The sequence below is a fragment of the Merops nubicus genome, unplaced genomic scaffold, assembly GCF_000691845.1.
Source record: "Merops nubicus isolate BGI_N331 unplaced genomic scaffold, ASM69184v1 scaffold23019, whole genome shotgun sequence".
NCBI lineage: Eukaryota > Metazoa > Chordata > Aves > Coraciiformes > Meropidae > Merops > Merops nubicus.
In genome coordinates, this window is record NW_008632000.1 from 50,187 (window position 1) to 76,002 (window position 25,816).

Below are 25,816 nucleotides of genomic sequence, written 5' to 3' on the forward strand. Positions count from 1 at the left end.
CAGTCTTGACGGGACTTCAGTTATTTCCATGGCTGTTTACCATTTCTGCCTTTTTTTGATTTCTTAAAAAAATGCAGAATGATTTTTCTATTCAATCTATCAAAAGGGAGGAGGTTATATTTTGATTTTGGTTTGTGTACTGCTTCTCTGTTTTCACCTTGGTGTTTACACAAGGTGAGAAGTACTAGAATTAATTTTGTACCCAATTATAACAGAGAGTCATTTTGGTCCAGTAAGTCCTGAACTTAGCCTAAGCACAGAGTGAGAACTCAAGATGCCTTCTCCTCCAACCTCTCTTTTCCATTGCAGTCATTTTAAGTTCCTCTTCATGTTTCCATAAAAATAGCAGAGAAGTGTGCTCATATGCTTGGCATTAAAATATTCATAAAAAGAGGTAAGGAGATGGTTTATATAGTAGGTGCTATATTGTTAAAGCAGGCAGTCAAAAGCTAAACTCCTTGTATATAAATTATCATATGTGTAAGTGAATGTATTCTGGGAAAAATAGGCCCAGAATGTATTCTTCACCGGGAGAAGAGGACGACTAGGCAGGATAAATCTGACCCAAAGAGAAGGCAGGAATTTCTGTCTGGAATGTAAGATTTCCCAGACCAATGCAAAATAAAATGCTGCTAAGATTTTACTATTAGAAATTGCAATCTTTCTCAAGGGAACAGAAGATGATTTAAACTTGCTACAGAGGCACATGCTGTACAAATCATCACATATTTTAACCACAGTGTCTTCTCTAAAATAATGAAATTAAAAAAAAAATTATGTTTCTTGAAACAAAAATTCTTGGGTTACTGTCAACAGTCAACATATTAAAATCTTTGAACCTAATGTAAAATCTATCTCCTTCATAGAGAGAATAATTTTATAAGCCTGATGTTTGAGAAGATCCGTGAAAATTACATTTAACAGCATTTTAGATTTTCCAATTTAAAATAGACAAGTAAAAATTAATTACATTTATTTAAAAACAGACACAAGTAGACTTTGATTAAAAATGTGTGTCTAGTTGTCCTCATAGTTGTATCACATGCGCTAGAAGGGCAGTAAACTATATATATATAGAATATAAGACTGATTCCTCTCTGAAATCTAAACTCATCAACTACTCATCATAGGTGCAAGCCCACACTTACACATCAGGACTAAAGGTAAACTGTGAGCCATGCCAGAAGGATGGCTTTACAATCTCTGAATGCATAATCATGCACTCGCCTTTCTTCATTATGGGTGTAATAGGCTGGATGAATCTGAAATTCATCCTATAGGCCCTTGCAGTGGCAATGTGCAGGTAACATGAAAAGTCTGCCTTTAAGCCTTTCCTGGATGATTTCCAGCATTGTTTGCCACAAGGTCAGATGAGATATAGAGCAGGAGTCTGAGCACATCCAGCTGGATTAAAGAGATTTCAGTCTGTTGACTGGCAAAGACTCTAAAATATGTGTAATGGTTTGAAACCTGCTGCCCCTGGTGGGTGGAGATCTGAAAACCTAAACCAGGTACAAGCCTGAATGAAAGGGGCGTACACCTGTCCTATTCCCACTCCCCTTTTTCCTGTCTTCGGGACTTCCTGCCAAAGTCTATAAAAGGGGCGAGGAAGGCACACCTCACTCTCTTCCTCTTGCTCCTTTGACCTTCTACCTGGGCACACGCTGCTCTGCTGCTCCCTGTGCTACACGTGGCCGTGGCCATCTTGGAGACCTGGGCCTGATCTGCAGCCTCTTCCCTGCCTCCATCCACGTCCAAGGATTGTGCATCCAGCTTCAATCCACCTCAATCCAGCGAGATCCAGCACCGGGGAGCCTCAGCATAGCATTTGGGGTTTGTATATTTGGAAGTTTAATCTTCCTTGCCTTGTTGTTCCTACAACCCCCCTTTCCTGTTAAACCCCTACCCTTCTTCCTTTCTGTACCCTGTTAAACCCCTTCCCTTCTTCCTTTCTGATCCCTGTTAAATAGTATATTTCATTTTGTTAATTTTCAATTTGGTGCAAGGTTTTCATTACCCCTGCCTTCCTTATTTACCTCTCTATCTGGGAAACTGAGGGATAAGGGAGGTGGGACACAGTTCTGCCTTCTAACCGGGACAGAACAATATGGTGTAGACTGTCACTATCATCTCTTGGCAGTCCTGCGTCTCTGGCACCTAATAGAATCCTGAGAAACATTCCAAGACATCATGTATTCTCCTAGAAGTGGAAAAAAATATACTCTAATTTTCAGCTTCAAGTCTTGCTGGAATACTGCATGTGTATAAATAATTGGTGAACTGTGCAGGTATTGCAAATAACTGTATGACACTTACAAAAATCTCAGACAATTTTAGTAAGTACAATAAGCTGTATACTAAATGCAGTTACAAATCCTTGATGAATAAAATACTACACTAAGTTTAGTGTGTAAATCCATGCAACATCAATCATGTCAGCATGCCTACTGTAGAATTTCCCATGTTCAGAGTTGTATTTTGAAACTCAAGCTGCTTCTATGTATCGTAGGTTTTTACATATATAGAGAGAGTATAGATAGAGATACACACAAATTGATTTTGTTATGTATTGAAATAGAATTTCAGCTGTAAATAATTTGACACTGGACAGGAGAAATGAAAGAGAAGAACTTAGAAATTGAAGGAAGCCATTTTCTTTGGCTGCAACATTCAGGGAACAGTATACGAAAAAACAGATGAAAATATATGAAATGTCATTTAGATATAAAACAGCATAAATTTTTGAAGGCGATAATACAACGAAGTAGAAAATGATAAGTACTAGATTTGTAGTGGTGCTAATGATAGTCTAGATTACTTTTAAAAACTTTTTCTCAGTTGTGTTTCAAGTTGGGTTTTTTTTCAGCAATATAATTATTTATTCAGTTGAATTGAATGGAGAATAGAAATTCACCCTTCTTTTCTTATTTTTGCATTAGTTATAAGGGTCTGATGAAATTTACATGTAAATTTCATTTGCTTTACAGAATATTGAAAGAACAAATATAAAGTCAATCCTGCTTGTTTTCTAAAAAAAAAAAAAAAAAAATCATTTTTTTGCCCTCTATGATACACTTAGGTCTGAGTTTCCTAGTTTAGTTAATACAGCATTCTACACTGGCACCGATGGAACCCTCATGTGACTCAGGAAGCAGCTGAGCAACCACAGCACTTACTCTGTGTCTGAGTTCATTCACCGTTTTCCAAAGAGGCAATAAACCAGGATTGTATATAAAGGTGTATATACACATGTATGCATTTCTATATCTATTTACTCACTTTGTGACAAGTTTTCATGCTCTTTCACATTCACTGTTCTTTCTGCTTAACATATGCCCATGAGTTTAAAAAGTATTTATATTGGTTTCAGATGCCATTGTCAGAAATCCAGGTCTTAAAAAAAATTATACAACAAATCATTCACACATTCTGGAGGACAGCAATGAGAGCTCTGTTTTCCCATTGACTAATATAAGCCTATTCCATTCAAACTAACCATGAGCATGTTCATTATTTTGGCATGGTTTTTGGCTTCCAAGCCGCACCGCTGTAATTTCACTAGTTCATTTCTGCACCTCTCTAAAAGCTTCAAGTGCAAAGAACTTTTAGGATTCCTAGCAAATGAGATAGCATCAACAATTAGGCACCTAAACTGGAAATGCAGTGCTGTAATCCACACAGGATGGATCAGATCTATTATTATGCAGTCCAATTTGGATTAAAAAAAGGGGATGAACCTATTGAAATAAGACAACTTTAGAATAAAGCAGACAGAACATGGCAGAGCACACAAAGAATCACAGCTCTTTTTACCATGCAAAGAAAATCTTTGGAAGTGTCCATCCTGATTTGAGAAGGCATTCATGATTACCTTGACCTTTTTAGACATTTGCTGTTAGGAATCAATATGACAGTCACCTGATCCGGTATACAAATGACAAACTTTTATATCTTCTTGCCTAGGTTTAGTTTCAAACCACTTTTAATTTGCATGCTAGTCTTTCCACTAAACATAAGGAGCAAACAACAGTATTAACTTCCCAATTTAGTCTCTTGCAGATTATATCTCCTGCAAACCTAAACCTGATAGCAGTGCATCAACATTTTGTCTATACTATCACATCAATGTAATACTGTTCAACATAAAATACAGTAGAAAAGCAAGTATATTTTGGCCTCTCAGCTGCAGTGCTGATACAATAACAATGATCTGCTCTGGGCAACAGTCAAAAACTATTGAAAAGAGAATTACACTGAACCCAGAATCTGTTACTGTGCCTTTCTTTTCAATGATGTCTTGTGACAATTTGAAACATGGCACTTTAATATTTGTATTTGACATAACAGAATAGGGCAACCTCAAATGACACCTATAGTTGGCAAATATACCTTTGATCTCTTGCTTCTTATTCTTGGCAGTTATTGTGAGTATATGTAGCTAAACACGTATATACGTGCATCTGCAGCAGCATGACTTGTTTTTATCGCTATCAAGAATTGGTATGGTGCATCTGTCATCTGTCTTATTAAGTACAAAGCCTGAAATTCCTCACAGAGTTTTCCAAGAACATTCATATTTTTTAAGACCTCAAATAGGCAGTTTTTAAAACCCAGTTTAAACTAGCAATAACCAGGAACTACACTTTATGCCACTGCCTTTTACCATGTACATTATTTAAAAATTCTTCTTGTTCAGAAAGTAAAGGAAGTGCCTTAGGCACATACCATAACTTATCTAGGTATCATCGTAGACAACAGTAAAGGTCTATAATATGTTTCTATTTTATGCAATTCAGCTTTAAAAGCTTCTAGAAGAGCTATGACGCTCCTTGTGATCCTTCATGCCAGAGAAATGGTTACAAGAAAGCTTATAATCAGTCTGTCTCCCGAGATGGCAGTGGTACAAGAACATCCTTACATATTTTATTACCAAAAAAAACTCAGAAGCCTCCTGATTTTTTTTCATCTTATATTTTAGAGGAGACAGCAAGTTCACCAGTGAAGTGGACCTCATGGGATGAGCACCGATTTACATCTAGATTCACAATACACTTCAGGATAGGAATTTGACAGTCTTTGGTTAGTTGGAACAAAGCTCCAGTGCCAGCAGTCAGGCTCTAAAAACTGAAATTTTTGTAGCTTTTGTTTGTTTTTAAAAGTAAGAAGTAAAGGTATGTCTCAAAAATGCATTTCCTTGAGTGCTCTCTTCACATATTCACATCAGCATTTTTTGTCACTTTTTCTATTTTCAATACTCACATTTTGAAGGAGGAATGGAACAATTTAAGTACAGAATAGCTTTATTATTCCCAGAACATGGTGAACGTTTCTTTGACTCCCTGTGACCTTTTAGTTTTAAATTTCTTCTTGAGTAGAAGAGTAGCAGTAACATCTTAGAAAAGCTGCATCAGTCCTTGTTACTTAGGACACCACCACCTCAATTCTATTTAATTGTCAGCTCAAAGAGAATTTATTAAAGGACTTCTTTACAACTATAACAGATCACTGTGCAGCTGAGATCTTGTCTCAGGCTGGATCATTGGCTATTTTGTGTAATTTATTGTGTGAATGGGAAAGACCCACTTTGGACACCAAATCCCATGGATTAGCCAATGTAGCAGATAGTATCAAGAGAAAATTTTAGTAATGCCTGTCTTCTAATGTGCTTATATTATGATATCTATTTGATGGGGGGGTTGTTGTTGCTTGGTGGTGGTGTGTTTTTTTTTTGTTTGTTTTTAAATAGATGCTCTATTTTTTGCATTAATATTGAGATATTGAGGAGAGGGGGGGGACTGTTACACTATAGTTACTGAAGTGTACAGCTTGTTTTGTGCCCGTATAGTTTGGAAACATCAACATACAGTAGCTTACAGTTTCTCCTTTCCCTGTACTACTAGACAGAAGGTATAAATATATTCAGGGTAGTAGGAGCTCGTCTTGACTGCAGATTAAAACAGCAAGAGCTGTTTAAAGAGGATAACAGCATGAAGGTAAAAACAATACAGTTTAAGCCTATATTTATATAAAAATGGAAGTTTTCAACTTGACTGAGAAAAAAAATGAATATTTTCATTTGTTTACAACAGTTCATTTTGTTATTAAAAGTTAATACATCATTTTCTCTCATAGAAATGCATAGAGATGTATTAACCCAATCTACATCTAAACATCTACAGAAACAAACATCTCTTGTATTTCCACATCTCATTCATAAATCAGTACTTAAATTTGCTATTTAAGCTTTGTTAGATATACTCTGTATTTCCTCTTTTTTTTTTATTTTGTGGTATTGTAGTTCACTTTGTATCTTTCAAGATTAAATCTATCACCATAACATGTGGGAATACAGGTACATGACATTCAGCTTCAGTGAGTTGTCTTCTTGCTACAACTGAAGCTGCTCAGTATCAAGGATACATGGCTTTGATTCAACATTCCTGTTTTCATAGTATGATAATAATTAATCTTGTATTGCAAGGATACTGGATCAATTCTGTGGATATATGTTCCATATGAGGCTAGCTGCTGACAAATGACAAATTCTCATGCCATAGGATGAGGCGGTGCTTCCCTGGTACTGGAGAAGGAACTACCCTACTCCTACAGTGCAGCAGAATGTCCCCCTGTTATGCCACCACATCCATTTGTGAGGTCACACTGTAAATGCGATCAGTACAACCGACCCAGCAAAAAATAGCTCATTTTGGAGAATGTGAGTGAGCAGCACAAGAAAAAAAGAAAGGATTGGAACTCTAAATTAGACTTGTAAGCAATGCGTGAAACACATTGATCCATGGTAAAATTAACACAGGGTTAACGTCAGGTCTCTGCTAGTTTGGATGGTATGGAGATAACGGTATTCTGTAAATAGTCAGCAATGAGCACAGAAAAAAAACCCTCACCTTTCCTCTCTTCCATTCACACAACTAAAAGGATTTCTTCATGCTTCTGAAAATAATATCTGTGGAAGAAACAGCCTGTATTCCCACTCTGCCTTGCACCAGTAGGAAGTACCTATTTAAAAACTAAAGGTTGTTTCCCGAGGTCCCCTAGCAGTGGTTGTCTGTTAGCTGGCAGGCACATGCTTCTCTTCTCCCTCCTCCTACCTCCTGCCTTCAGCATCTCTCGAGTCTGTGTAATGGATCCTACTACAGTCAGCCAGATTTTGTCTCCTCTTTAGTACCCACATTCCTTTTGATAATTCTGTTACCATATTTGGCAGCCGTTTTGGAATTACTGTATATTTCAGTGTACAGACAAAAGAAACAAAATTAGGAAGAGATGAAAAACCACAAAACTAAAAGTACTTACAAAATTATCTTTTGTTACTGGAAAAAATATTTCACAACTCCAAACTATTTATTGACACTTTAAAGTCCCAACTGTAGAAAGCTTCCAATTCCTTTCACTTACTGGAAACAGAACTTCTGATATCAAATGCAATTAAAATTTCACCCGCTCAAAAAAAGTATCATACACTTGAACTTTAGTAATGTTAGGAGAGTATGTTCTAAATATACATTCTAAATGTTCTAAAATAGCCACAAAATCCTAACATTCTTTTAATCATATAAAAATCTAATTTGAAGCAGGAAATATACTGACTTATCTGTATTTTTATTCATGACTCTTACTCAAGAGTAACTATTTTGATTATTTTACTCATTACAGAGAATTGAATCCTGAGTATTACTGAAATTATTCTAATAGCATAAATAAGCATTTATATCCTAGCAGGTCAGTTTTTATGATTCAAAAAGCCAAGCTCTGATCCTTAAAGGCCATTGCATGGGCAGACTCCAGTACAGTGTTTTGACCCTTGAGAAGAATGGAACATATCATGCAATATAAAGACTATTTTTAAAAAAAAAAAATCTGTGAAAAACAGTAAAAAATCTCACTATTAAAATATTCACTATGTAGAGACTTTGGATTTTTTTTCCATTTTCCAAGGACAAAAAGTATTTTTAAAATATTTTTTAAATATATGTATATAAAAATAAACACTTTAATACATCAGAATAACAGCACTGTCACTTTTAGCAATAGAAGTCAAGAACATTTTATTAACTTGTTTGCATGAAAAGGCAGATGACCAGTGCATCCAATGAAGATCCATCAAAACTTTTATTAGTCTTTACCTATAAAATCAGCATGGGTTTTAGCATGTTTATCAGTAAATCCTTTTTTGACAGACATTTAAAATAAGGGTAATATACCACTCTGTTAAGCCTATTATCCCTGCTCTGCATGCAACAAATACTTTCTGTAGCATAAAAATGTTTCAGGGTGTTTAAGTAGATATCTCATTCAGGAAGATTTTTTTTATAAGACATATGCATCTGGGACTGAGAAAAGCAAGGCAGAACAAGGAAGATTAAGCCATTGACGCAAGATGATAGAACAATCAGGAAAGAGCAGTTGAGATGAGGGTTTTGTAACACAGAGAAGGAACATCATAGTATGAAGAAGTTTAAGAATAGTTGTACATTCAGTACAGATAAGATATTCTGACAGCATCTTTCCATGAAGTTTAGTAACTAAAATTTAAAAACTAATACATATCCTTTCATATACATTTCTGTATTATAATGTTACAGTTCAGGCCTCAGGTCTAGGAAGTGGGCCCTGTAAAAGAAATGTATGACATAAATACCAACAGTGAATCAACAGGATTTTGATACTAATATAAGAAATGAAAAAGTAAAGACTTTACCAAAAGTAAAATATTCTCTAGATAGAATGATTTGTTGTAAGACTGTGACTTGATAGGCTTTTTCCAATGTGAAGCTGTTTCCTCTGCTTTCAAAGTGGGGCCACCATGCATTTAGATTATCTATTCTCTTTTTAAACATGTTTATAGCTAATGGCCCCAGTATTTCTTCTGGAATTATGTGATAGTTCAATTTCTCCTTCAATTTATCTTACACCTTGCTTCATCTTAAACCACTATCCTACAAGTTTTGTATTGTACAAGAACTTCCCCTTCTGTATTGTGCCTGTACATTGAGCAGTACAACAAAGTGCGTGTAAAACATTTCTTATAAATAAAAAAGTCAACTTTATGAATCAGAAAGCAAGATATCATCCAGGGTCTATTTACCAATGAAGGAAACAATTGAGAGTGTGCAGGATTAATAAGGAAAATGAATACTAATAAAAATTAGCAATTTCCTTCAGAAAAAAAATGAATGCAAAGAGCAGAGAAGTACAGAAGAATTAATCATGAAAGCAAAGTACAAAGAATTAAAATGTGGAGTCTGGCTTTCCTCATATTAAAATCAGTGGTAATGTTATTTTCATTAACTTTGTTATTTGAAAAATACCGTTATTAAAATGAAATCAGCATCTACATTACAAGATGCTAGAATTCTGTTGAATTTCTGAGTACTTATTCCCCAGTAAAACAAAGACTTCAAATGCTAAGTCACATATATGATAATAGAAATACAATGTTTTCATCATCTAAGTATATATTTTGCAGGACTGTTTACTACACCATTCTTTGTTAATACTTTTTCTAATCCACTTGTAAGGAAAATTATAGTTGATTATTCTAGCATCTCTTTTGGGAGTTAACAAAGTTCAGTATATCTGACATTTTCTCATATCAAGCACAAGCTTTTCATTCTTTATCTTTGAAGCATTCTTCTCTCACATCTTCTAAGATAGTGAATAATTCACCGTGATAAACATTATAACAAAAAAGAGCATCAAAAAGCAGCTACTAATAAATACTGGAATGAGGGAGAGGGCAAGAATAGAAGTAAGAATGAAATATAACTGCATCCTACCATGTATCCCAAATCTGCTTCTTCCCTAAAAAATACAACAGAATCTGACTGAGAATCTAATTTCTGACAGAAAAACGATGATTCTAGTACTTGGGTTGCATTTAGAGAAAAAAATTATTCATATCCTATTGCCTTATGCTCTGACTTTTACACAAGCAAATAAAAGGCAGCAGGTACCATTAATACTAACCATCTGGTAATAATGCCCCAAGTAACTCATAAAACCGAGCAGTGAGTCAAACGCGGAGGCTTGTGATGTCTTCCCCATGTAACTTTACCAGTTTTCTTTCCAAATACAGAGATAGCAAATCTTACAGTAAGATTTAGTTTTATTGGATGACTTTAGCTACTCTACAGCTGGTATATCAAAGTGGGTAAATATGACTCATCTACATTTTGCTTATCCCCTGCTTCTAGACATGGGATCCTACTGTCCACCTTACACAGATCTGGAACTCACTGGACTTCTCTATGAGTGATATACTCGGGATTCCAGCAGAAAATCAACCACATACAATTCACAAACCTATCAGAAAATTATAGTATAATTGAATCTGTTTAGCAAAGGGTCAAAGAACAGCACAACTGGCACCAGTAACAAGGTAGAAGCACAACCAGAGGTAGCAGTACTTGACTGAAGTGTTGAACAAGCAGAAGGGAGTGAATGAGAACCCTCTTTCTTCCTAACTAGTGAGCTTACAGAAAATTTCAGCAGGCTTAGACAATTTAATGTATACATTCAGTATGCATGCCACCAAATATATGTAATTCTGTTTGCCATATTCTACATTGCTTCAATGAAAAAAAAATACCAAAACAAAACAAAAATGAAACAATCACTTTATCAAAATGGGAGCTCTTAAAATGGAAGGATTTAGCAGGTATGCATTTTTTAATGTATAAAATAACAAAGCTATAATTTGAACTTTTATCTCTGCAGAAATAAAGTAAACCGAGAGTATCGTGATCATTAGATCTTTTGGTCTGAATCCCATTTATCACAAATATGGTTATTTCCATCTGTTTGGTTTACCCTGTCCTAAGCCTAGTTGTTTGTAGCTGATGATGGCTGTTCATCTAAACCCTGTCTTCCAGAAAAGTTTGTCCAACTGGTTCAGCCTTGTTCCTAAAAAAAAATAAAATTAGGAAAAAAAGAGCTATTTCAAGTTTATATTAATCTGACCTAGCTTCTAGCCATTTGTTCTTATTTTGCCTTTCTCCATTAGATTAAGTATTCCTTCAAGTACTGAGCATTTTTGCTCTTTCAGGTACTTATACACTAAGCAGGTACTTCGCAATGTTTTTAACTAAGCAAAACAAATTAACCTTTTGAAACCTTTTGAAATGCTGTAAGTCTCAGTCTGGATTTCTGGATAGCAATGACAGCCAGATGCTCTGCAGAACACTGCCTCCAGGACATTTTAGGCACAGCCACACTGCATTTAGTTTTGTCAGCCTTTCTTTTTTTTTTTAACATATCTTTAACCTCCTTTATTAACCTCTCACATTTCCAATTCATTTTTATTGTTTTCTTTTTTTCTATGTATAGGGTTTTATTTATTTATTTCTAATTACTGCTTTCATTTGATCTATGAAGAACAGCAAAGGCACAATGCAAGCTGCTATTAGAACCATCCCTTTCTGTAGCACTGCCAGGAGAATTCATTTTATTGGACTACACCTTATACTAAAAGGCATTGTAAAAAAGAGTCTGCTCTGACAAGTCCATTGACATCCCTAGCCAGTATTATCAGGGCACTGCTGCATAAACATTTACACCAATGGATTCCAACTGATTTTGGCCAATATTAATGGAAAGAAACTCTCATTGCTATGTCACAGTTGCAGTGAGAAAGCTTAGATGACTAGAAACACAGCTAGCTTTGGCAGGACAGTGCTGAAGCAAAGCTCATTGTTGACTGATACAACACTCTATCATGCCATGTTGCCAGGGAAACAGCAGAAGAGAACATAAGGTTGTTAAACTGGAGGGTTCTAAAAAACATTAATAAATGCTCAGTGCCAGGATGTCCTGAATTAAATGTAGCATATGTATGACATACCATTCTATAAAATTAGTTTATGCATTATCTTTCTCCCCATAACTGATGGACTGAAGGAGTCTTACTTCTAAAAATGACACTGTTACATGGTTTTTATGCTAAACTGTTAAAACTATTATCAATAATTTATCTCTACTGATGATAAATGGTTGGAGGCTCATCCCTATTTGTAAAGTAAAATACAAACAATCAGTAAATAACGAGGAAAAGTACAAAGAGAATGACTGGCTTGTGTGATGAGACAATGATAATTGTCTCATTATCCATCAGTTTGATAATGAGAAGAAAGGACAGTATCAAGATTAAATATCTAAAAAATAACTGACAGGAGTTAGAGAACTGATTTAATTGGAATAGAGGAGTTATTCATTTTTTGCTAATTTTGAAGTATAATCAGGGGATACTGTCATTGGTTAAAAAAAATCTAACTTAACCTATTAATGCCTAAATCTAACTAAACCTTTTTAAGCCCATCATATTGCCCTACCTTGTGTATCTTCCCTCCTCACCCCAGCAGAAAAAGGCCCCACCTATTTGGTATTTTTCTTGAAAATATTCTATACTTTAGGACATGCTCACTTTAATTCTAGCATATTTTCTTCAAAATGGGGGAACAAGAATTTAGATCTCATTCTGAATGCAAACATGCTTTGCATTTTACGTTGTTTCCTGATTTTTCCTTAGCCGTTTCCTAATGTGGCTTGCATTTTTGACCACTGTTGAAAACTTGAGTTGATATTTTCATGGACTAAGATGTTACAACTCCAAAATCTCTTTCTGGTACATGTACTATATGAAAACGAGTCAACAAGACACTGAAATGTCTAATACTGTCTTTAAAAAGAAAAAAAATCAAACTTCCTGTAGAAGCCATGTCAAACTGCCAGAAAAATAGCAGTTACCTAAGTATTCTCCATATTTGACATCATCATTTTTAGTTAAAAAAAACCACTGGAATGGCAATACTATAATGCAAACATAAAAGTATTTTTACTTGCATGTGATTTTTCTTCCTAGCATCTGACTTCTATTCAAAAATACCTACTGTTGAAAAGCCTCAACAAAAAAACTATTCTGCTTTAAGACATGTAAGGAATTTGATTTTACACAAACAAGCACTAACACTACCCATCATGCTACTCTGGCTTAATTACAGCCCCGCCTCCAATAGGGATGAGTATGCAGGTGACAATTGCAAGGTGATGCAGGTCTAATAAACACACCTTCTGAAAATTCATGCTGCAGTATTGTTTGTTATTTCTTACAAGCGTTAAAGAAATTTCTACCTAAAATTCCAAGAGTGTACATGCCAGAGTCATGGCAGATAGCTGAAATTCATGCTTCCATATTAAAATGATCCATAACAAGAATAAAAAGGGGAGAAATGGATACAGAAAACCAAACTATTCCTTATGCAAAGCACCATCTCCAAGGACAGCAGTGATATATAAGAAACTTTTCCAAGGATCTAGTCTTTCAGCATGAGATCAATGGAAATTTCCTGTTAAAGCATAAAATAAATATCAGTAAAAATACTACTGAAAATATCAGTAGTAGGTCAGACTGAACAGCAACTTTTAAATATCATTTAGGGATATGTTAAACAGTGTAAGCTGCTGAGCACGTACTGCCCCTCTGCTGTCTCCTTACACTGAAAGAACTGTCCATCTGTTCCCACTCCTTCCACCTTTAATCAGTGGTTTGTTCAGGACAAGCCTTCCCTACTGTGGCAGGGGAAAGCCACACCAGTCTCTTTTCTCTCAGAAAAAGTCTTTGTTGAAACCTTTTTCCAAAGCAAAATGGTTTCAGCATCTGGATTAATCTCCCTGCACGCTTCCTCATTCCTTAAAAAAACACCCAAACAAAACAAACCACACCAGACCTCAAAACAACACACAGAGTTATCAACTTTAGAAGGCATGACTTCCCTTTGCAAGAGCTGTACTTACTTCTGGTATTTTTTTCTTGTGTCTGCATATTCTAGTCTAAGTTACTATTTTTTCCATTTTTTTTTTTTTTACTTCTGCATGAATTAGAATAACAACAAAAGCTATTCTTGAAAGCAATTTTATACATGATCACAAGTAACACAATGTTAGCAATAACACACCATCAAGACAATGAAGTATTTGCTATTCACCTTGTAACACTTTTCAGTAACAGGTGCTCAGCGGGTTTAGATTTCATACATGATTTTGTCTGCTGTACTATTTAACTGTTTTGATTTTTCTTTGTTAGGAATCTTGTCAAACCTTGTAGGAGTTCTGGTATTCAAGACCACATCCTGTTTTGTTGTTTCATGCCACACAATTTTCTTTGCTAAAGCCTGTCAAATATTTTACCAGTTCTTCTGTTACCAACTTCTAATCCATGTAATAGAAGAGATTTGCTCACTAGTCAGCGAGAGGAATGCATGCTTCAGAATTTCAGAGTAAAACTTTAGATTAAACTTCTGTTTCCTTGCTCTCTAAATAGTAAGGCAGCAACAACATCAAATAACAGCACCCAGAAAAATTCTGTCAGCCTTGATTTCAGGACACAGTGTCTTTCTGTACTCATGGGTGGAAGACCTATGTCTGACGTCTCTGTCCTAAGCTAGGGAGCCTTATTAAATTCAGACATTAGGAACAAGACACATGAATAAATTCCCATTAGTTATGTGGTTTTTTTATGTTAGCAAACAAAGCCAGCTGTTGTCTAAGTCATTGAGGATTTTAGATACGCTGAAAAATATGAATTTGGAGTATACACTGAAAAAGCATTCTAATGTCCTGAAGGGTTTTTGGATTGCCACCTCAACAGTATAGAAAGCTCAGATGTATGCCAAATTACACTTGCATTACTAGGTGGAGGGGAATTATAGAAGAACATGTTCATCTAAAATATGGACTGGTAATAATTGACCAAAGTTCTGAAAAAATCCACCATCCAGTCTCATTCTGAAGCTGTATTAACAGTAAGGATCATCCTTCTTTTCTCCAGCATATCCTCTAGTTTTTAAGGCTAATTGGACTTTCTCCAAGGTTAGCATACCACAGCATTCTTAAAGTTATTATCTACTTTTTTGTTTGGCATAGTTACCAAAATAACCTGAAGTGTCTACTTTTCCAGACCAAAATTGATTTGTTTGGTTTTTTGTATTGGCATGTTCCTATTCCTTGTGATTATTAAGTAGACAATATACAGTATTATAAGAGATATCAACACTTCTCTAACCACTTGATAGATTTTAGAAGAGTTCTGAATATAACCCACATTTGTCTATTCATGGCACTGTCTTCCAAGTGATCTTGGCTCCTTACAATACAGTCAGGTGAACTCACAAACTATGTATGTACCATTAATCTTTCTCATAATATGCCCTTGAGGTGTTGTGTTTAGCTTATTGTGATGTTCACATAAGAAGCCTACATATTTTTGTCAAACAGAAGTAAAACTGACTGAAAATTGTAATTGCCTGAACTATGCTACTCTAGACACAAAGTTTCCAGGAATCTAATTTCTTCAAATTTTCACTTTGATGCAGACAGTATTATCTAAAGTGTTTCCTCAGCAGAAATATTTCTGAGCATTCATACCTGAAGTATACATCTGTGTAGTTTTTAGCCAGAAATCTCAGAAAATACATGTATTTTTACTTGGTAAAATATTACCGATTACAAACCACTGCTTGAAAATTCCCTAAAACTCACTTGAACTGATAGTATTTTTTAAAAAGTAATTTTTATATTAAAACACCCTCTTAATGCACGTTGCAGTCATTGTTTTCTCAAAGCACAGAAAAGATACCTTTGCATGTTTCTGTAACTGGAAAAGCTAATGCAGTAAATAAATCACAATGTTCCGTAATGGTCTCATTTAGGTCCAGTGTTCTTAAGAAGTTATTTTAAACTTTGTATTGAATGATGTACGATGAGTAATTGTTCCTCTGAGTAATTACAATTACTCTAGATGTCCAAGAAAGCATATTTTCTCAAAGGCTAGGCCATACTTGTCACGTATGCCTCCCAGCCCTGGAAATCTGTGACATCCCTGATTGTTCAAGAGGTTCTACAAGGACAAACAAAGAAATTGTTTTTAAGGGAATGTTTTTCAGCACAGTCATCTAGAGGGTTTCACATGAAGTTGGCAATTTGCTGTAGGAGAACCTCGTATTGCTCTGGTGTATTCCCCCAACTTCTCTGTTTGCACTGTTATAAGCAGTGCTCTGATTTCACTCATGTCTTTCTATGACTACATATTTGGGAAGAGAATCATGACTATCACACACTCTAGCGGCTAGTTTAGCCCTTTTATTAGAAGGCAAGATTTACCTACAGTTACCTAGATTGTTAGGCATTGCTGGAATTACGCTTGCAGTGGGAGAAGTTTCCTTCTTTTATATTTTGGAGGATGGTAGTGTTACTGAATGACTGTGATTTTTACTGAAGTTCTGGTTATTTATCTGTCAGTGCTCATATCTCTCCCCCTAACGACTATTCTGAGCCTGAAGCTTTATAGGAAATTTAGGAGCATTCTGTTACTTCTCATGTCTTAGTATTTTATTTACCTCTGTACCATAATGCTGTGAATGAATCTAAAAATCATAGTACAACTCCTTACCTCATCTAGGAGTTCTGAATACAGCAACTCACAGAGAGCAAAAGAGATAGTTATATAATCTTCCAGGTATTTGTCACAGGGGGATTTGAGCCATCCCCTGCAGTTACCTAAACACGCAGGGAAATGTAGTCATGTACTTCAGACGCAAGTCTGACAACCAACATTAGATACCAAAGTAGATGAGTGCTACTCAGCAGGCCCATTGCAGGAATTCCTCATAACTTTCATACCACGTTTTTCTAAAATGGGTGAAAAATATTCCTGTTGCTGAATTGCTTTCCATTAAGCCCACTGCTCTACAGTGATAAAAATACTTATTTATCTATCTTCAGGTTTAAATACAGCTTTGTCTTGGGAATAAGCCTATCATCATGAAATAGCCTCAGAGCAAAACTTCTCAGGCTTTTAAAATCTGATACTGGCATCTTCATCCAATCAGTGTCATTAGAATGAGTGTATTTTTTTATACTCCACAGGGTAATGTATTATCATATTTGTGAATGTTTGGCTTGGTTTTTTGCAATTAAAGGAAGCAATTTAATAAGCACACCTCCAGAATAGTTTGCATATAAATTTACTTTTAGTATCAGAACTTAGATAGAATATAAACTACAGGGTATGGCAATAACTCCAACATATAGACAACTGCTGTCCCATGTGTTCCATGCATGGATATCTATATCAGAAGCATATAATTACAGTAAACAATGTAACCAAAAATAGATCTTCATACTTGAAATAATATATAGTAAGAAGTATTGCAAATTGAGAGTTGATTAATAATTCTCTTTTATGTATATTATTTTAATGATACTTATATATTCTAGAAGACATGCTTGGATAGAAGATTTCTGGTTGGAATCTTGATATATCACCTATAAAATTAAACTTTGGTAAAGGAATATATATACCTCTATGAATACAGCAAGTCACAGAGAGCAAAAAAGATAGTTATATAATCTGAAAGGATTTTATATATATTCGTTTAAGTGAAAAAAAGGCAAAGCTAGAATTCCATTTGCAGTGCTGAAAGATTACACACATGAATGCTGAAGTCATCTAGGCAACCCAAACCTCGCTATGAAATATTTTGAAAGGGAAAGGCTTCATAAAAAATGAGAGCACCTGAACAGTGTAAGTCAATGTTTTTCTCAGATTCTCAATAGATTTAGTTTGTCAGAAAGATGTTTGTTGACATGGTATTTTACTGCTGATGATAACAGGTGATAAAAGGGGCATGTATAACATGTATCACAATATCCTCTCTCTCCTGGCTGTTATTAGTAGTGCTAGAAAATAGCTGCATGCCAGAAAGGAATTTTAATACACTGTAGTCTCAAAAAGCTGAAGTATCAGGACAGGCAAATAAGCTTCTTAAGTATTTGGCTTCAGGGAGGGAAAAAAAAAAAAAAAACAACTTTTTTTTTTTAATAAAACATTTCCTTGCAGAAACAGGAGCATTTCCTAGCATGACAGGGAGTTTTTTACCTAAATTATTATCAGATAATTGAGAGATTCCATTGTAATTCCAGTGATATGTTTTGAATGAGGCCTACTGCAGTCTGAGCTGTTTGCTGCAGTACTTTGTCTTTTTCATCTGCATCCTCCTTTTAATAAGTGGCTATACTAAAAAAAAAAAAAAAAAACAAAAACAACCAGCCTAGAATTTAATTTTTCTGTTCACTTAAAATGGCTGGAAGAAAGAGACTAAAAGTTACCAAAACCTAAGCTACCTGCAAGTAGTTTTAGCATTCATATTTATGAAGTTACTGAACTAGTGTACAACCTTTACTTGGCATCTCCTGCACCATGTCAATCTGTTGCAGCTACTTAGATCAGGAACTCTCAATCGTATACTCATGTTTAACTCAATTATGACTTTATTATTGTGTCTTTGAAGAATCTTTCTCATGGTCTAGAACCCTGATGCAGCTATACACTGCAGAAGAAAATTTTAAACTACCCATCAGAATGTATAGCACGTATGAAACGCAAACTGAGTGCAGACAGATGGACAAACTGGGAGACCTGCAAAGAAACTGCAAGACTCCTTTTCAGGGTGAGAGGCAGGAGGACTAACATGAGAGAGGACAGATTATTTAACATTCTCTAGTACACATTAACTTAAGGAGAAATTTAAATAAAGATGAGACACGTAGATATTAACAGGAAATTCCTAAGTGAAGGATGCAATGTGTAAGAAGGCAAAAAAACCAAAACCAAAACAAACCCACCACCTGTAAATTTAATATTGCCAAAGGCCAGAGATGGCATCTTAATATGTAATAATTGACCTAGTCTATCTATCAGCTGTTAAGGACCATGAAAATTAAGACAAGTAATTTATTTGATATATGAGAGAAGTCAGTAGGGGGATATAAAAACCTAGGGTAACCTTTTCAGAGTGCTGGACAGGAATAAGAATTGTAATAAATCAATAACATTCCAAAGGTATTGTACAAACCAACTTCACACCTCTGTGAAAGTAAGCAGCAGCTGTTACCTAGTTGGGTCATACTAGCCAGGCATGGTGCATGGAAAAATACAACTATTTATTACGTGCTAAGTAGAAAAAAAAATACGTAAGACTGTCGAAATGAAAACAGAGACACTTTTGCAGATAAATCTAGATAAGCAGGACAAATACTGTCACAGAGTGACAGAGGAAAGCACTCAAAGTGAAGAAATAAAAAAAGTGAAGAATGCTAGTTTTCACTACCTTGCTTTTCAGTAAGCAGCTAAGTATCACATGTCAAACAGATAAGTTACTATTGGCTTGGCCAGATACAAACTGTTAACTGAGGTGATTCTGTCTCTGCTAGTGACGTTATCCTAAACAAAGCATAGCAGGAGAGAGACAAAAGCCCCCCAAAAATTCTGTGTTCCCCTTCTCCCATTTGTTTCCAGGCAGCATAAAGTTTAACTTACTTTGTCTCTTAAAATTACACAAAAAGATAAAATAGTCCAGGCAACAAACAGTTTGGGCTTTATTTTTGTTCCCCCTTCTGCACATTAGTGTCACTACAGTACTCTCACCCTGAACAAACTTCATGTGTAGCTATATTCAGGAACTACCTGTACACAGGACTAGCTTTTTTCCCCCCTCGATTTTTACTGTATTTGTCGATCGTTATTTTAATAAAGCTTCAATAAAGCCAGAGCTCATGCATAGGATTTAACCACTTCTGTCAACAAGAAGCACGAAAGTGATCATATTCATATAGGTCATTTGCTCAACTTTCACAGTTTCTAGATCAGCCAGCTTCTTACAGGCTCTGTCAGGCAGGTAGTTATGTTTGGCAGTGGACTGGTTAGATTTTTTAATAGTTCCCTTCACCACGGAGATGATAACCATGTTAGACTCAGCAGCACTATTATTTACAGGGCTTTTTTCAGGAGTGGCAGTCTCAGTGTTGCAGTTCAAGCTGCCTACCAGTGTAGGTACTTCTCATAGTTTATCTATTGGACCTGTTTAACGCTGTGCCTATTCAGCACACCCAAACATGCCGTCTCTACAGAGTGAAATTACAGGTGATTGTTTGGATAAACATAACAGCCAAAGAACAGTGGGCCAAAAGTAACCTGTTTTTTATGATTATATAGTCAAGTTCCTCATGAAATGCTATCAGGGTCCCTTTTTGCCATATAAGTAGGAGTTTCAGGAAGATGACTGTCCTCACCTTTCACCTGTGTCCTAATTTCTCCACAGATTATAAAAATATGTCTGCAGAATTTAATTTTATAGATGGACAGGGGTTGCATACACATGGAAGCTGAGGGATAATAAAGTCTGAATTTCAATGTTGAGTATCCTCTATAAGCATTAGCACCAAGGAACATCAGATTGTAGAAAAGGGATAAAAAGAGATCATAGGAGATTAGCCCTCCAGGCTGTTAAATCACTGTGTAAAAGTGGGCTTCAATGTCACTCTGAAATAACCCATACACTTATTTCATTTGATTCTAGATACTGGAATCAAAAATCCACATCCATAAGGATTTTTTCAGACTATATTGATTTTTCCCATTGGGCTAATTCTTTTTGATTTTTAAATTTGAAGAGCGAGGCAGAAAAGGCCTATAGAATTGCAAGAAACTAACTCACTCCTAGTCAGGGACTACATATAAATAAAACATGCTTTTCCCAAGGTCTTTGAAAATTAACGAAGAGAAAGAATTAGGGACCATGCTTCTCTCATGCCAAGATGAGGTTACTAAACAAAAATCAGATATAGAAATCTGTTACAATAGGAAGGCACTAATCCCAAGACAAGATAATGAAGCATAAGTCCACGTGTAGGACAATAAATGGTGAATCACTTAGTGTAGTACAGAGAAGAAAATGGAAGTGCAGTGAATAAGCTGTAAAAATTACTACAGAAGATAGGAATAGATAAAGATTATATATGTCATAAGCTATACCAACAGAAAAGAGCCAATTCAAACCATGCCAACAAGGATTATTGGAAGTATCATATCTTTGCAAAAAACATTTAAGAGAGAATTCCATACCCATAGAATAGCCTCAGACACATGGAGACAGCGATAGAGGCACAGCAGAAAACTTGACAAACTTGAGAAAGCTATTGAAAATTAGGTAACTTTTTTTTCCATAAAATAGCTTTCCCTGGTCTGATATTTCTCATGACCTAGTATAATGGCTTCTCAAACTTGTCACTTAGCTGTCTTAATACAAAAAAAACTTTGGAAAAGATGTAGTGCTCATAATGCATGTTTCATTTGCAGTAAAAAGTTTCATTAAACTTCATTTGAGGTGAATGTTCTTGACCATAAGGTTTTTTTCCCCTTGAAGAATCATAGAAAGTGCACAGAAAAGTGATTCAACAGTGTAAGACAAGCTTATAAAACAAACAATATTTTCTGAAATTATTTTGTGTTCTTGGTTCAAACCTAAGTATAATTGCTTCTCAAGCTTATTACTTAGCTCCCTTCTAATAAGAAAAATCTTTATGAAGAAACTGGGTTAGCAACCAAAAATAATGACAAAGTAATTAAAAATAAAAATTAGTTGAAATAATTTCACATCACTGTACCAATTACAATTAGAGATTGTTTAAAGCGATGTGTAAAGAATCCCTTTCCTACATGCATGGGATGTGAAGGGAATAATTTCACTTGTTTTCTGTGATGATCGTCTAGTCTTGTGCTGGGTTGGAAGGAAGGAGTTAGTTGCAGAACCCAGAACTTTAACAGACAAGACTTTACTGAGAGGTATGGCAGTAAAAACAAACAAGCAAAAAAAAAAAAAAAAAGCCAAGGGTGATGTTTCTGGAAAGTACTGCTCTACAGATTTTGTCTGATATTCGTTTCTTTTTGGTTTGTGCATTTTTCATAGAGCTTGGAAGAGAATACAGGCATCTTCCTCTAACTCTGCCTTCATCACATCTCTCAACATCCAATATAAACCCCAGAGAATAGGTCAAAAGTTACACCTATGGAATTCCTTTCTTTAACCAGTTGTGTCTCCCCACCTTACTTGCTATAAATTCCTATCACCAGAACTGTGGAATTGCCTAGGTCACTTGACAATATTTTAGTCTATACTATGCTTTTGTGACACTGTACAAACAGCAAACTGGAGAGAAGGCACAGAAGTTGTTTCAGGTACTTATGTAGTTCACCTTGCCTCAGAGATCTGCTGAATGGCATGTGTTATATAAAATATGCATCATTTGGAGCAGGCTTTCACATTTAGCAATTAAAGCCATTGAAGTTATTCTAGTCATTATCAAAACCATGACCATGTATTTGACATCTTTAGAGAGCACAACTTCTCTTGATAAACAATTTTTAATTAAAAAATCATGTATGCAACTATGTTGACACTATACAAGTCGGGTACAAAATAAACAGTGAGGACAGTTACGGCTGACCCCCTTCTCCAGGACAAGAGAGTGGAGCTTTTCAGGGTAGAGAAAATTCACAACTGAGAAATCTGCATTATGACAGACATCTTACATCAATTTCAGTACTCCCTTCTACTGAGTTTGTGGAGGAAATTCCCCTTTCTCCTAGCCTGTTCCCCCAGCTTTATAGTTTAAGAGAAGTCTACATGAGTTAGTACACAGATGTGAGTTTTCAGGGTTCCTTGAAATCATTATTTTAGGGCAAAAAGGGAAAAGGAAATAGCCGCATACAAAGTGGCATCACACCCATAAAAGTGCTAGAGGATGTCATACAGATTCTACAGCTCTTACACATGCAGTATACTACATTGCACTTGGATACTCTGTAAAGACACTAATATAGATGTATGCTCTACATGTAAGTAGTGAGTAGCAGGTGGGAGGGTGTCTGATAAAGAACAACACTTCAAGCAGATTAGTAATTCTCTGCTACAGAGGACTGCCACAATCCCCTTCTGTAAACTTACTGAGGTCCAGTTAGATTTGAGACATCATATAAAGATTTCTTGGAAAAATTTCCTCCCTGACAACACTTACATAATGCACCTGCTGTAAAAAGACAAGGATTCTGGTGTTCTGGACTACTCCAGGAACTGGTATCAGTGAATGAACTTTCTAAGTCTAAAACAACTGAAGATGTGTAAAGGAGTACTAGAGACATAGAAATACTTGAAGGTTAACTTTCTGATTTTATAATATAGATTTTAATTCTTCCTGAAAGGCAGCTGTTTTCAAACAAACACAGCATGTTTAGGAACTGCTAGATGATAGAATCATTACATGTTCCTACCCACAAACTCCTATCTCTTCAGCAGTATGTTTGACAAGGCTGTCAAAAAATTAAGTTCGAGTGAAACCCTATAAAGGTTAACTCAGGCAACCTGAACGTGAGAGCAGACACATAGCTGCATATGCCTAAGTGTTCACGCGGTTTTCCACAGTTGCTGTGTTTGCATGCTGTGAATACCAGAAGCTAACAGCATTAAAGACAATTGAACAGGAATAGTTGTTCACTGGACAAGGCAAAGCAGCCATATAAACAAAAACAGTCAAAGAAAATGTTAAATTGAAAAGTTCCATATTCATCAAAAAAACATATTTGTGTTTTGAAAAAAAATAATTTCATCCCAAATACCAATTGAAAATCCTGGAAAAAGTAGGAATGAAACTGTTACTTATTACTATTTTGCCTTCAAAATTCCCCAGGAACTGCACAACATGGTGTCCAAATTAACCATCCCTACACAGCAGGATGTCTCTACTGTCTACCTTTCTAAGTGACATTTGGAGTAACACTTAACCAGGTAAACATTTAACAAAAAGACACCAAAAACAACCCTAACAAACAAAAAACAACCTGCTGTCATGTGAAGAGCACCTCCGTCTCCCAAAAGTAAACATTAAATAAATAAATGATCTGTCCAGTGGGAAAAACTCTCCAAATCAAGGAATCCTAGCTTCTGAGCTTTTTACTACAAATGAGGGATGAGTGGAAGGAAACCCCATGTGAGGCTGGGAACTCAGCGATTACTGCCTTGGGAGGGCAGGGAGGTGCAGGAGATAAAAAAGGCCCAACACTGGGGACAGGGAAAGGAAGAGAAGGAAAGAGAGTAAGAAGTAGAAGGTGCACTTACTGTTTGGTTATCTTCATACAGCTTCAAGTCATATCCACTCAGCTCCACACAGAAAATTATTGCTGTAACCCCCTCGAAACAGTGGATCCATTTTTTGCGTTCAGATCTCTGTCCACCCACATCCACCATTTTGAAAGTCAGCTCTTTAAAGGTGAACTTATTTTCTACAATCCCTGTGGTCATGTCCCGAGAACGCAGAATATCTTCCACGGTAGGGATGTAGTCCAGTGCTGCAATCCTTTCTAGGTCATTTAAGTAGTATGCAGCATTATCCTCTAAGTGGTACTCATTGGAGCGGCAAAAGCACTCCTGCACACCAGGGTCTGCCCAGAGCCGCTTCATCACTCCCAGGAGCTCAGGGGTGATCTCACCTTTGCTCTCAGCTGGGCCCGTCAGGGCAAAAAGCTGCACAGCATCGTACGCTCTGTCGGGATTGTGGAATTCTATCTTAAGGGTGGCTAGAGCCCGAATGATACGTGTGAGAGAGTCAATTGCATTGTAGATAATCAGAGGTTTGTATTCCTTACAGGCCTCCAAGTTAAAGCCACCACTATGGATGATTTTCATCTGCTTTACAATAGTACTCTTCCCCGAATTGCTGGTACCCAGGAGAAGGAGCTTGATCTCTCTTCGTTGTCGCTGGCTTTCAGAGCGCAGGTGGCGGTCAATCCTGCGGGACCGCCGCGCTGCCTCTTTCTCCTCAGAGCTTTGCCGACATCCCATGGTATAGCAGGCAGTTACAGAAGGGGAAGGCTGGAGGTTGTCTCACTCTGAGTCTCTGAAAAAGATCTCTGGTGTCTTTCAGTTCTCGTGCTAGGTACACCTTGAATGGAAAAAAGTCACTATCCAATACCTGATGGTCCAAGATGCCTGTAACACCTAATTCAGTCCCAGCAGGGGTGCAAACACATGTAGATATGCAACAACAGCAATAGTCCCTTCAGTAGATCTCATGGCACTCCCCTTTCCAGTGCATAAACAGCAACACATTCCTGTTAATGAAGGGATGCTTCCCTTTGCCACAGTTTGCCTAGATCCATCAAATACTCTTTTCTGCTCTGCATAATTATTTTGCGGCTTTCTGTCCCAAGGTAAAGAGCTGCACTTCCACCTTCTCTGCTCTAGCCCTCGTCTTTTAATTGTATTTTCTGGTTGCTGTGGTGATGCTGATAGATAAAGCTGAAGCTCTTTTCAGTGGTGCTGTACTTGTTTCGTTGCTCTTCCCCCACTTCTTCAGCTGATCCAGTTCAGCTCTGTAAATCTGTGCTTTCCACCTGCCAAACAATGAGAACAGAAATGAATGAAATGAGAGACTCCACTTCTTTGCTGCAAACCACTCACTTTCTCCTCTTCAAGGCTTCTAAACCTTTTATTATCCCCAAACAGAAAATGCAGATGGAAAAATATGTAAAGAAAAGCAAAAATCGAAAACCCTAGCAAAAATGTAGGAACAGCTGAAGCTCGCTGACCTAAGAGAATGTGATTTCTGAACAATAGTAAATCAAATCTCCCTTTCAGGCTTCAGTGTTTTGTTATCTAAACCTACATGAAAACAAACAGTGCTGAGCTGTGCCCCAATTTCTCCCTCAGCAAGAGCTTATGGCAGTGCTTTTCCTGCAGTCCTGTTCTGACTGGATTTCCTGAAGTAGAAAACAGAACAGACTCACAACTGCTTTTCCCAGTCTCTCTATTTATATCAGTATCTTCCACTCAGACAGATGTCCTCCAGAGCTTTCTTTCATCTTGTCTGTTTGCACTGAACATTTAAATAAGTAAATTAGGAAGCAAAAGGA

At 36.3% G+C, this 25,816-nt stretch overlaps 1 protein-coding gene across 1 annotated transcript in view; it reads right to left on the reverse strand.

Moving 5' to 3' along the window:
• GNAZ (guanine nucleotide binding protein (G protein), alpha z polypeptide) overlaps positions 1–25,071 on the reverse strand; it is a 43,489-nt gene extending 18,418 nt beyond the window's left edge. The window contains exon 1 of the mRNA XM_008947792.1: positions 24,024–25,071. Within this exon, the coding sequence (XP_008946040.1) occupies positions 24,024–24,746 (723 nt within the window). The 5' untranslated portion in view covers positions 24,747–25,071. The remainder of the gene's footprint in view (positions 1–24,023) is intronic.
• Positions 25,072–25,816: the final 745 nt, after the last annotated feature.